General features: G+C 47.4%; 1 protein-coding gene across 1 annotated transcript in view; it reads left to right on the forward strand.

Moving 5' to 3' along the window:
* Window positions 1-12885, forward strand: part of SORL1 (sortilin related receptor 1) — a 159341-nt gene that overhangs the window by 119907 nt on the left and 26549 nt on the right. The window contains exons 28-33 of the mRNA XM_060104032.1: window positions 493-624; window positions 1644-1775; window positions 2420-2554; window positions 3385-3540; window positions 6936-7085; window positions 11864-11995. Coding sequence (XP_059960015.1) covers window positions 493-624; window positions 1644-1775; window positions 2420-2554; window positions 3385-3540; window positions 6936-7085; window positions 11864-11995 — 837 coding nt within the window. The remainder of the gene's footprint in view (window positions 1-492; window positions 625-1643; window positions 1776-2419; window positions 2555-3384; window positions 3541-6935; window positions 7086-11863; window positions 11996-12885) is intronic.

The following is a 12885-nucleotide window of genomic DNA, read 5'->3' on the forward strand; positions in this document are numbered from 1 at the left end:
TGTAAAGTCCTATCTCCAAATACAGTCACACTGGGGATTAGGGCTTCAACATAATATAAGTTGGGGGTGGGGGAATTCCCTTGCGGTCCAGTGGTTAGGACTCCATGCTTTCATAGCAACGGTTTGCCAAGCCCCGTATTGGAGAGTCAGAATTTGACTGATAGTGGTTAAGGTCATGGGCTTTGATGTCAGGCAGCTCTGGGATTCAGGTTCGGCTCCACCCTCACCCACTGTGTGCTCTTGGCAAAATACTTAACACTGCCATCCCCTGTGCTTCATTTGGAAAACAGGAGAGTAAAACCTCTCATCGTATTGTCCTGGGAGTTTAACCATGTACTAAAGCTCAGGGTTTGCTCAAAGCAAGCGCTCGGTGACTGTGCCTGTCACTCCTGTCTCCCGAATGCATGGCTGGCCAGGGTGCATCCTCCCAGGGCCCACGAGGCCTCCAGCCCCGGGGGCTCACGGCCTCTTTCCCTTGCTGGACCCTTCCAGAGCCCCTCTGTACTCGCTTCATGGACTTCGTGTGTAAGAACCGCCAGCAGTGCCTGTTCCAGTCCATGGTGTGTGACGGCATCATCCAGTGCCGCGATGGCTCGGACGAAGATGCGGTGTTTGCGGGATGCTGTGAGTGGGGCGGGGGAAGGGGGGTCACCCGTGGGCACTGGAGAGACTAAGGGGTGCTGGGCTGCCTGGGGATGTGCCTCCATCTAGTTTACAAGGTCTCGATTGAGGGTCCAGTCTTGCCTTTTCTGAGAAAGCTCACCTTTGTTGCTTCGGAAACGTGCTTGTTAGTTGTACAGATAAACGGGAGGACAGAGGGTGACCGAGCCCTTGGCCCACATGTCAACTTCACCCACAGGCTTTCTTGCGCCCCCATCACTGAGTGGCCCCCTTGCCTTGCTGCAGCGTCTTCACCGCACTCACTTCCACTTCGCACGCTGTACGCTTATTTTGTGGGCTGCCTCCCTCAGCTGGAGTGTGTGTGCCTGAGAGCAGGTCTCTGTCTCGTTCTCTGCTGCAGCCCTGTCCTCAACACTGCCCTGCGCGTATTACATTGGGCTGGCCAAAAAGTTCGTTCAGGGTTTTCCATGATGTCACGGACGAACCCCAATGAACTTTTTGGCCAACTCAATAGTAGGTACTTGCTTCAGTCGGCTTGGGATGCCAAAACAGAGGACTACAGACTGGGGGCCTTCAACCACAGAACGGTAACCTCTCACAGTTCTGGAGGCTGTACATCCAGGGTTAAGATGGCGGCAGAGTTGGCTTCCTCTGAGGCCCCTCTCCTTGGCTTGTGGACTACCGTCCTCTCCCTGTGTCTGCATCACATGGTCTTCCTGCTGTGCCTGTCTGTGTCCTCATTCACTCTTCTGATAAGGGCACCAGTCCTGTTAGATTAGGGCTCCACCCTCATGACCTCACTTTAACTTAATTACCCCTTTCGAGACCTTATCCAAATACAGTTGCCTTCTGAGTTGCTGGGGCCAGGCTTTCAACTGACTCACTTTCGAGAGATCCTTCAGCCGTGCAGTCTCTTGCTGGAGGACATTTGTTCTTTCCTCCCGTTTCCAAACAGCAGTGCTACGTTGAGCTCTTCGGTGTAGAAGCAATCTGGATTTTTCGGGTGTTCGTTCCTTCCCTAGCCCCAGGCCCCGAGTTCCACAAGGTGTGTGACGAGTTCAGTTTCCAGTGTCAGAATGGAGTGTGCATCAGTTTGATCTGGAAGTGCGACGGGATGGATGACTGCGGGGATGACTCTGATGAAGCCAGCTGTGGTAAGGAGACCTGAGATCTGCCTCCTCGCTTCCCTCATCTCCGGGTTGAAGGCGCCTGAAGTTAAGGAGGGGGTGCTCGGGCCACTCCGGCACCGGCTTTGCCATCTCCTTCCTCAGCCACAGTTCCTGCCAGTTCTTGAATCTGCCTGTAAGGAATTGAGTCTTAAAGTGAGAACCTACCCCCTAGCAGGGGTGAGGGAGTATTTACTCCGTTTTCTTTTCTTTCCCCAGTTAGGAAGTTCATGTTATATATAAGGAATATGATAGAGGAGTTAGGATAAATATTTTGGCATGTGCTTCCCCCTCCCCTGGAAAGGTTACAGAGGCCACAACGTAATGGAAATCCCTGTCACCGTCACGTTATCATCAGTAGTTAGGTCATTCCTTTGGTGAAGTGTCAAAATTAAAACTCGGGTATCGTTAGCAAGAGGCATAGGTCAGAGAATGTGAGATGGAATCCAGGAAGGTGGGCTTTTGTCTGTGGATGTGCTCTTGTCTCCCGATGGGTCCAGGAAGCTGCCTTGTCCTTCTCTGGGAGGGCCGTGTGGGCTGCCTCGGGGCTTGGGTGAGGATCCTGTGTGTCCTTGGAGCTCTGTGTTCACAGCGTGCAGGGCAGACGACTGACCATGCGGTTCACCCCCCAGAAAACCCCACGGAGGCCCCCAACTGCTCCCGCTACTTCCAGTTCCAGTGCGAGAATGGGCACTGCATCCCCAACAGGTGGAAATGCGACAGGGAGAACGACTGCGGGGACTGGTCTGATGAGAAGGACTGTGCAGGTGAGGGTCCGGGCCAGCCCCATCGCTGAGACATGCCAGCGTCCTCCCACCTGTTCACACGGAACCCAGCTCTGTCTCTGTGGTGCCTGGCTTAGGCAGCGATTTTTTTGGGGGGCGGGGGGTAACTCTCTGAGTTCTTTTCTCTCCCCCTCCCACTGTGAAAGCCGCCCGGTTGATTTCTCCTGTTCCGAGGGTTATGCTCTCCAGGGCACAGTGAGGACTTTAGCGCCTGGCTACCCCGAGTGTGGCCTGCAGACCCACAGCTCCTTGTTAGAATCGCAGCCTCTGACCCCACCCGAGGCCTCCCTCCTGACTCAGCGTTTGCGTTGTAACGAGCGCTCTGGGTGATGCAAGGGCCGTGACACATTTATGTGTACGTGATACACGCCAGGGGAGCACTGGTGTGGGCGGTGTGCCCGTCCCTTTCCTTCCTGGTGTTCTTGTCCCGGAGCTGGTCTCCGGAAGGTTGGCGTTAAGTTAAGCAGAACAGGGTTTATCCTCCATAGGAATTAATTCTCCCACCCACCCTGTGCATTCCGAGTCCTTCCACCAGCCTGCATGAGCCCCTGTGAAAACTAACTCATCCGAATGTTAGCCCAAATCAAATCAAATAGGTAAGGTGAATCCGCTCCAAAGAAGGGAAGAGAATGCAGTCTGTTCTGACACCCCATCATAAATGATTTTTCGCTGTTCAGAACTGTGCCTGACCCCGGCCTCCCTGGGCTGGTGCAGCTAAATCTGGGACATCCATACTAGGTTTGGGACACATTTGGGTCTGAGATCAAGCTTCCTGTAACATTTTGGGTTTCCTTGCTTGGTGTTTTCCTCAGATTCACATATTCTTCCCTCCCCTACTTCCGGGCCCTCTACGTGTCTGCCCAATTACTACCGCTGCAGCAGTGGGGCCTGCGTGATGGACAGCTGGGTGTGTGACGGGTACCGAGATTGTGCAGACGGCTCGGATGAGGAAGGCTGCCCCTCACCTGGTGAGTGCTGGACCCGGCCCTGGCCCGTGGCACCTGCTTTAAGGAGAAGACCTCTGGGGCTACACCCTGGGCACAGCCTGGCTGAGGGCAGTATCCTGCCCTCTGGGACTCTGCTCTGTGGCCAGGCCCCTTCTCACCTCCAGAGCAGGGAGACCCCAGGGAACTCAGAAGTCATCTTCTATCACTGCCCTCTGATCTTCCTGTAGGGAAAGGCCAGCCGCCCTGCTTTCCTCCTTGGCTGTGGTTGGGTCTCCTTTGCTTCCTCTCCACAGGAGGTTACCATGGGAATTATAGGGGAGGTGTCTGTGTGTATTAAACTCTCGGGGCGGTGGGGTGCGGGGGTCGGGCAGGGTATAGAACCCGAGTCTCTGGCTTGCTAGTTGGCGGCCATCCTATTAACAGAAGGGTAAGCACTGCCATCTAGTGGCTGAACACAGAGAGGCTCTGGAGGTTTGTGAGTGACCGTATTGCTGGAGGTCTTGGTGAACCGTGAGACCGCCGCCTAGGGCACATCCTTAACTGCAGGCAGAATTGTATCCTTTCCTAAACAGTTTTCCATTTCAAACTCAGTTATAATAAAATAATAATAGATCATTGCTTGCCATGGTTTACATAATTCTTTTCAGCAAACTTATAGGTCAATAGTCTGATTTTCCTCCTTTAAGACTTGTTTTCATCCCATCTCTTCCCTGTTTAAAATCATCACTGGTTTCCCCTTGTCCTTTTTGTCCAGAAGAGAGACCCTAACCCCTGAGTCCTATTTTCAAGGCCCTGTTTGAGCTGACCTTTCCTTGCTTGCCATTACTTTTCACTTCTGCAAGCTGCGCTCCTCACCCACCCTGGACACACCTGCTTATTCTCTGCCTAGATTCCTCCAGTAGGGTTTTTGCCCTTATCAGACCCAACCTCGTCCCCCTACTTTCCCTCTCTGTGAAACCCACTGTTGGTCAGGGCAGACAGAAACACAGGTTTCGTAGTTAAAGGAGACCTCAATATGTTGTCAGTATTTCTCAAAGTACAGCCTGAAGCCCACCTGTAATGGAATCACTTGGGGTGTTTATAAAATTATAGAATCAGAATTTCTGCCTGGAGCCCGGGAGCTCCCCGTGTGAATGGTAGGTTGACTAAAGATTGAGGCTCCTCTTTCAGGCAGGTAGGGTTTTATTCCCCCTCTCAAGACCCACCCCCACAGAGCTTTCATTGAGTTCTTTAGCTGATGTCCACCCCTTTTCCAGTGTCATTGAACTCTGCCCTGTTGTCCTTTTGGTGCTGAACTATGAATAGCCACATGTTGCTTCCTGGTCATTGCATGTGTATAAATCTTTCCTTTCCGTAGCGATTGTGCCAGACCTCGTGTTTCAGTCTGAATCTCCCACTCTGCCTACCACAATAATAGGCAAGTAGCCAGTGCCCCGTAAATGCTTCTCAGATTAAAACAAGTGAAAAAAAACCCCTTCTATCTCTGCCCTTTTCCCCCCAAGACCCATCTCTCTATGTAGTAACTTGATTGTCCCTCTCTCAAAATTGCTACTGAAACCGAGCAGGACGTTAACCAACTCTAGCAAATTCGGGCTAATTCAATGAGCAGATTCCTGGTTAGATGCTGCCTTCAGCTTTTTTGAATTCTTTTTTAGGTATGTTGCCCATGTAAAGTTAAATTGGCATCTAGCTCTCAGATCTTATTTCTTCACTGGATAAGTCTCTGAACTGGGTTCTCTGCCTTATGTCTCCCCACTTGGCGATTTATCTTCCAAGAAGCCTCATACATACTAATACGTAATTATATCCTCTCCCAGCCTGGACTCCCCTGATGGTGCCCTTACTGTCCAGGTGTAAGCGCCATGATGTGCCTTGGCCCAGTCCTCTGGCCTCATTTTTTCCCCCACTCTTCTCCATACACTTTGTTTTAGCAGAGTGCTTCTGGGGGTTGGAGAGGCCCTTTGAAACTCCAGTTATCCAACTATGGAATCCAAACAGTATCCCAGAGCTAATCACTGTTTTCTGTTGTTGTTTGCTGGCTCCGGTCATTTCGTATCTTTTGCTGGTGCTTCCTCCCTTCCAGCAGCCTCTTGGTGTAACTTTCCACAAGGTCACCGTATCAGGTGATTTCTCAGCTCCATTGTTTCCCTTGGAGATATCCCTTCTAAGAGGAGATTGGCTTCTCCTATCCGGGCCGACTGTTCTCCCAGCCTGCTGCCTGTCCTTACCCTGGGGCTTCACTGCCCTCCCTGGAATTCTCTTTGCCTTTCTCCTGATTGAGATTCCCCGTTTTCCTGAACCCTGTGTCTTGCTTTTTCTTGGTTTACTCCCTTTTTTTGGTGGAGCACACCCTCTGGTAGCTTCGTCAGGTGAATATGATGATATGGTGCCCGAGGACAGGTGATGATGGCTTTCATTCAAGGTGTTTATCTCTTGAGTTTCTCTGGTTTGTGCCGGTTGTCTGGGGCACAGGTATCTTCTGGGAGGTTGCTTCTCCATCCTTAGGACACACTTTACTTCTCTCACGTTGCAGCTCCTTTTTTCTATATCCCAGGTCTTTCCTCTTGGTTTTTAGTTTAATCCCACATTTTGGTAGAGCACATTTTCCAGAATTTCCTGAGAAAGAGTACATGGGAGGTATATTTGAGGCCTTGCTTGTCTGAAAGTGTTTTTCTTCTGTGTTCAGACCTGATTGGTAATTGGGCTGGGTTTGGAATTCTAGGCTGATAGATAGATAGATAGATAGATAGATAATTAAATAAATAAATAAATAAATAAATAAATATATCCTTCAGACAGAAATTCAAAGACATTCGAATTTCTGTCTTCAGAAAGCAGCTCTTGGAAAATCCAAAGCCATTTTGATTTGAATCTTTTATATGTAATCTGTTTTTACTGTCTGGAAGCTTGTAGAATCTTCCTTTTGGTACCAGTGTTGAAATTTCACAGTGATGTGCTTTGCTGTGGGTCTCTTTCTATCTAATGTGGTGGACACTGATGTCCTCTTTTATTCTGTAAATTTACGTATTTTAGTTTTGGAAAATTTTCTTGAAATATCCCTTAGTATTTTCTTCTCTCTTTTCTTTTTCTTCCTGGAACTCTCGTCAGTAATATGTTGAATCTCCTGATCTAGTCCGCTTACTTTTTTAAAACTTAAAAAAAATTTTCTTTCATCTTTTCTTTTTCTACTTTCTGCAAGATTTACTCACGTCTGTCTTCAAAGTCTTCAACTAAGTTTGGGCCTGAGAGAGAGAAAGATGAGATAGATCCCTGTGTCTTGTCCACCTGCCGTCTTTCACCAGAGCTCACGTTTCTGTTCAGGTCCCCGTCGTAATTCCTAAAGTACCGAGATCTCCAACACACCCAGTAGGTCGCTCTTGTACTAAACAGTGAATTATAAAAATCTTTTCTTCTAGCAAATGTCACTGCTGCCGCCACTCCCACCCAGCTCGGGCGATGTGACCGATTTGAGTTCGAGTGCCGGCAACCGAAGAAGTGTATCCCCAGCTGGAGGCGCTGTGATGGCCATCAGGATTGCCAGGACGGCCAGGACGAGGCCAACTGCCGTGAGTCATCGGCGGGGCCGTCTCCCCCAGGGAAGACTTCTAGAGGCAGGATGTCTTGTGCTTCTGCTTTGTTTCTCATAATAATAATTCTGGTATTATCTCCATTTTAGAGACAGGAAAGTTAAGCTTCCAAGAGGGTCACCTCGTCAGTAACAGACTGGGGCATTTATTCAGTATTTTTTTGTACAAAATTGTGATCTTTTCATCAAACCGTGTTGAAAGTTCTTGTAGGGAGGAATACTCCAAAATAACACAGAGAAATTAAATGGGGATTAGTGTAAAATCCTGCACTTCTATTAAAAGAGTGAACAAAGTGGGCCTTTGGGACATTAAAATAACAGGGCAGATTGATCCAACACTTACCAAAATAATAGTAGGAATGTCTGAGCCAGATGAGTATAGTAAGAAGAACATTAAACATAATTAACAAAGAAGAAATGAAATAGGAGCTTCCTCTTGGGTGGGATTAATTCATTAATGGGTATTCTTTTTTTTTTTTTTTTTTTTTTTTTTTTTTTTTTTTTTGCGGTACGCGGGCCTCTCACTCTTGTGGCCTCTCCTGTTGCGGAGCACAGGCTCCGGACGCGTAGGCTCAGCAGCCATGGTTCACGGGCCCAGCCGCTCTGCGGCATGTGGGATCTTCCCGGACCGGGGCACGAACCCGCGTCCCCTGCATCGGCAGGTGGACTCTCAACCACTGCGCCACCAGGGAAGCCCCATTAATGGGTATTCTTTAAATAAGTTTCTTTAGCCTGTTTCAAATCTGCCTTATACATAAGGATGTTGCTTGGTTAAGGGTCTTAAAATCAAGGCTCTATCTACAATAGATACTCTATGTACTCTATCTACAGTCTTCCTCAATCCATTAATTGGATAACCCTATCAGCAAAGGAAATGGATTAGCGTGACATGCCTCTTCTTAGAGAAGCTGGCCCCTGAAAGCCACTACATTCTGTTCTAAGTGCCCATTAATCATTTGTTTAATAATCAGTTTAAGAATTTTGGGAGATTAATGACAGCTTTATTCCCAGTTTCTAAAAACTATGTTCTCCTTTTTAAAATATTGAGACATGTTTCATAAAGAAACCTCGGACATCCTCCAGCTTTACTGTTCAGCTGTTCTTTGATTATATTTTACCACATTCTTACCAAGCAGAGTAATTCTGTGATGGGGATCTTGGTATTTTCCAAAACAATCCCCTCTGAGCCTGGAGTCCTTCCCTGACTCTCCTGTATAAAGTCCCCGTCACTCTCTTACTGTTACTGCCTTTATGTTTCTTTGTAGCTCTTATCACTATCTAAAGTAACATATTTGTTTGTTGACTCATTTGCTGTTTCTCTCAATAGAAGGTAAACTCTATGAGGGTAGGTCCTTTGTCTGTTTGACACATCACTATATCCTTAATGTCTTGAATAGCAGCTGATTCATGGTAGGACCTCCATAAATGTTCACTGGATGGATGGATGGATGAATTCCATCTTGCGCCTCTGAGACTGTTCACTAGTAGTTCTCAAACCTTTTCTAGATGTTCTAATGCAGTTTTATATGTAACCAAGCCCCCCATCCAAGCTCCCCCAGGCAAACCAATTTTTGCTCAGCAAATGACAGAACTGTATGATACAAGGATTCTCCAGGGGATGGGGGATTATAATTTGTAAAAAGCCTCACAAGTGGTTTCAATATTTTCCTTCTCCCATTGAGAGTTACTATATTAGGGCATTCTTTTAAAAAACTGAATTCTGTACCTCCATCCTAGAAACATTCAGAGAAGTCTTCATCCTTCTTTCACAAGGAAACTCATCAGTTGAGGACAGCTGTTATATTCTGCCCCCACCTCCCACTTCCAAACCCTGTATCTTTTCATCTCTAGTAAAAGCTCCCAGGATCCTTTACCTGTTCCTCTTGACCATCCTGGTTGCTCTTGTGAGAACATTATCCAGTTTCTTTACCTACATCTCAAAGTGTGGTTTTCAGAAGTGGATGCAGTGCTTCAGATAGAAAACAGGATCACCTTGTTCTAGAACAGAAGTCCTCAGTGCTGGCCAGTTCTGATGAATCACTGTGGAGTCTGTAAATACGACACACGCCCAGTGTCGTGTTTCTGCCTCAGTAGCTTTGGGGCAGGTCCTAGGAATCTGTATGTTTTAGACGTTCCCCAGAAGACTATTAAGAACCACTGTTGTAGATTCTCTACTGTCGGATAACCACCATGGTTTAGTGGTCTGTTTGGATTTCTTCTAGTATGGATAGAGTCATTGTATGGAACATTGTGTGTATATTTCCATGGGGTGGGGAGCACAAGCTAGGGGGAGTCTGATTCTGAGTCCCAGTGGAGAAATTACAGTTTGAACTCAGGAAACTGAGGTAGAATCCCAATGTAAGATCTGGACAAATTACAATGTTTCAAGTGTGTATTAGTTTCCTATGGCCACTGTAATAAATTACCACAAACTTAATGCCCTAAAATAACACACATTTATTATCTTACAGTTCTGTAGGTCAGAAATCTGATAGACGTCTCACTGGCTGAAACCAAGATGAAGGCATGGCTGAGTCCTCTGAAGGCTCCAGGGCAGAATCCGTTTCCTTGCTTTTCTCAGCTTCTAGAGGCCTCCTGCCTCCATTTTCAAAGCCAGCAACATTCTGTCTCTCTGATCCTTCTTTGGTCTTCACATCTTCCTCTTTGACCACAGCTGGGAAAGGGTTTCTGCTTTTTTTAAAAAATTATTAATTAATTTATTTATTTTTGGCTGTGTTGGGTCTTCGTTTCTGTGCGAGGGCTTTCTCTAGTTGCGGCGAGTGGGGGCCCCTCTTCATCGCGGTGCTCGGGCCTCTCACTATCGCGGCCTCTCTTGTTGTGGGGCACAGGCTCCAGACGCGCAGGCTCAGTAGTTGTGACTCATGGGCCTAGTTGCTCCGTGGCACGTGGGATCCTCCCAGACCAGGGTTTGAACCTGTGTCCCCCGCACTGGCAGGCAGATTCTCAACCACTGCGCCACCAGGGAAGGCCCAGGGTCTCTGCTTTTAAGGGCCTGTGTGATTGGATGGACCTGCCCGGGTAACCCAGGCTTAAGTCCTATGTCAAGGTCTTTAGCTCAATCACATCTGCAGAGTCCCTTTCGCCTTATAAGGTGACTTTAACATGTTCCAGGGATTTGAATATGGACATCTTTGATGTGGAGGAGCAAGAGTGACTTTAGAACCTCTTTACTGGTGGGGTCGGGTTCTGATATAACTCTCCCTGTCCAGGGCTGAGCAGGCAGTTGTGAGTCTCTATAATGAAGGCCCAAGGTATCTGAACCAGGACCTGGTGCAGACCTACCTGGGGTGGCAGATGCGGTTTCTGTAGCCATTCTCATCTTTCTTCTTTTTAGGATCATTTGCAGTTACATTGTCATCGCTTCCTTTTTAGAGCCTCTCATGCAGTTTAAATCTACTTTCCAAACTGGAGAGAATATCAGATTATGGTTTCTAGCCAACGAGTTGCATAACTCTTAACTCATCAGTGCTCTTTATTTGCGTTATTTCATTGTCTGCGGAAATACTTTGAAAAGCTAAACAATTAAAAAGACTACATACAATAGACATGCCTCTTACTATTGTGATTCATCTCATTACTATTAGTCTCACTCAAACCAGAAATCAGAGGGTCATTCTGGACTGCAGACTAGCAACAGGAGCAGATGATTAGGAATAAGTACCGCAGAGGAAGAGCAGCACCTCGTGGATGCCTGCTCTCAGGCGTGTTCCAGGTGCTTGATCTCACTGGGTCTTGTAGACACAGTAGGGATGGAGTTGTCACCCCAGGTTTTTTTTTTTTTTTTCTTTTTTCTTTGCGGTACCCGGGTCTCTCACTGTTGTGGCCTCTCCCATTGCGGAGCACAGGCTCCGGGCGTGCGGGCTCAGCGGCCATGGCTTACGGTCCCAGCTGCTCCGTGGCATGTGGGGTCTTCCCGGACCGCGGCACGAACCCGTGTTCCCTGCATCGGCAGGCGGACTCTCAACCACTGCGCCACCAGGGAAGCCCTCACCCCAGTTTTATACTGGGGAACTGAACTTGGGCACTACGGGCAGACCTCGGAGGTTTTGCGGGTTCCGTTCCAGACCACTGCAATAAAGCGAGTCACACGAATTTTTTGGTTTCCTGGTGCATATGAAAGCTATGTTTACACTATATTGTAGTCTGTTAAGTGTGCAATAGCATATGTTTAAAAAATAACGTACGTGCCTTAATTTTAAAATAGTTTATTGCTAAAAAATGCTAACCATCACCTGCGCCTTCAGTGAGGTGTAATCTTTTTGCCACCCTTTTGTAACATCAAAGATCACTCATCACAGAGCAACATAATAAATACAATAATAATGAAAGAGTTTGGAATAGTGTGAGAATTACCAAAATGTGACACAGAGACATGACGTGAGCAAATGCAGTTAGAAAAATGGCATTTGCTCTGCCACAAACCCTCAATGTGTTAAAAAACGCAATTATCTGCAAAGTATGATAAAGCTGAGCACAATAAAACGAGGTGCGCCTGAATTAAACAGTTAGCTCAGGCTCATACAGAGCAGGATGTAAACCCTGATTTGTTTGATGCCAAAGCTCTGGCCCTTCCTGAAGGCACATTCCCCTGGTCAATGTCAAAGGAAGAGGGATTAGCAGGCCAGTGTGGGGTCCCCGCCACCCCCATCCCGAGGGTCTTTTGAAGCTGAAGCTGATGAGTTCCCTTTTCCCGAACACGATAAACCTTTGGTGACCGTGGCCCCTCGTGTGTTGCAGCCACGCGCAGCACCCTGGCCTGCACAGGCCAGGAGTTCCGGTGCGAGGACGGCGAGGCCTGCATCGTGCTCTCCGAGCGCTGTGACGGCTTCCTGGACTGCTCGGACGAGAGCGACGAGCGCGCCTGCAGCGGTGAGTGTGGCCCCCCAGGACCCCGGGCTCACCCTCGGCCCTGCTGAGTAGGCCCTGAGCTTGAACCCTCTTGAGCTCTTCCTCAGTCTGAAAATGCAAAGATTCTTGCTCACTGTTGGAGCTGCAGGTGAGGCGAGGCCCAGTCCCGCCTCTGATGCAGCCTCCAGCTCACCTCGCCGCTCTCAGGGAAATGTTGGTCTTAGATTGGTTGTTTTTGGTTTTTTTGGTTTTTTGTTCTGTTTTCTTTTGCTTTAGTCCTTGTATTGGTACTTGGATCCTTTTATTTATTTATTTTTTAAATATTCTTTTCCATTATGCTTTATCACAAGATATTGAATCTAGTTCCCTGTGCTATACAGTAGGACCTTGTTGTTTATTCATCCTATATATAATAGTTACATCTTAGAATGGGGTTTTTTTGAGTTTAAATAATGATAATTTTAATCAAAAGATACTATGAAATTATAGTATCTAATTATGAAAAATTAAGTAGTGTCTTAGAATTATGATTTGCTTAATTACAGTAGTGCATTCTATTATGCAAATAAAGCAATTTAACTTGATCTTTCATAGGAGTTTTTTTTAATTTTTATTTTATATTGGAGTATATTAGATTGGCTTTGGAGGGACATCCCTGTGTTGAGGCATCGTTGTTCCCACAGAGCGTCAGGCTTTGTGGTGGGGTGAACTCCATCCTTCTGTCTGGAATACATTTAGCAATCATTTGGGGGCTGCTATAACAGTACCACAGACTGAGTGGCTTAGAAGCAACAGAAACTCATTTCTCACAGTTCTGGAGGCTAGAAAGTCCGAGATTGAAGCACCAGCAGATTCGGTGGTCTGGTGAGGGCCCACTTCCTGGTCCATAGACAGCCTGTCTTTTCTGTGTC

Source organism: Mesoplodon densirostris, chromosome 7 (assembly GCF_025265405.1).
Source record: "Mesoplodon densirostris isolate mMesDen1 chromosome 7, mMesDen1 primary haplotype, whole genome shotgun sequence".
In the NCBI taxonomy this organism is placed as follows: domain Eukaryota; kingdom Metazoa; phylum Chordata; class Mammalia; order Artiodactyla; family Ziphiidae; genus Mesoplodon; species Mesoplodon densirostris.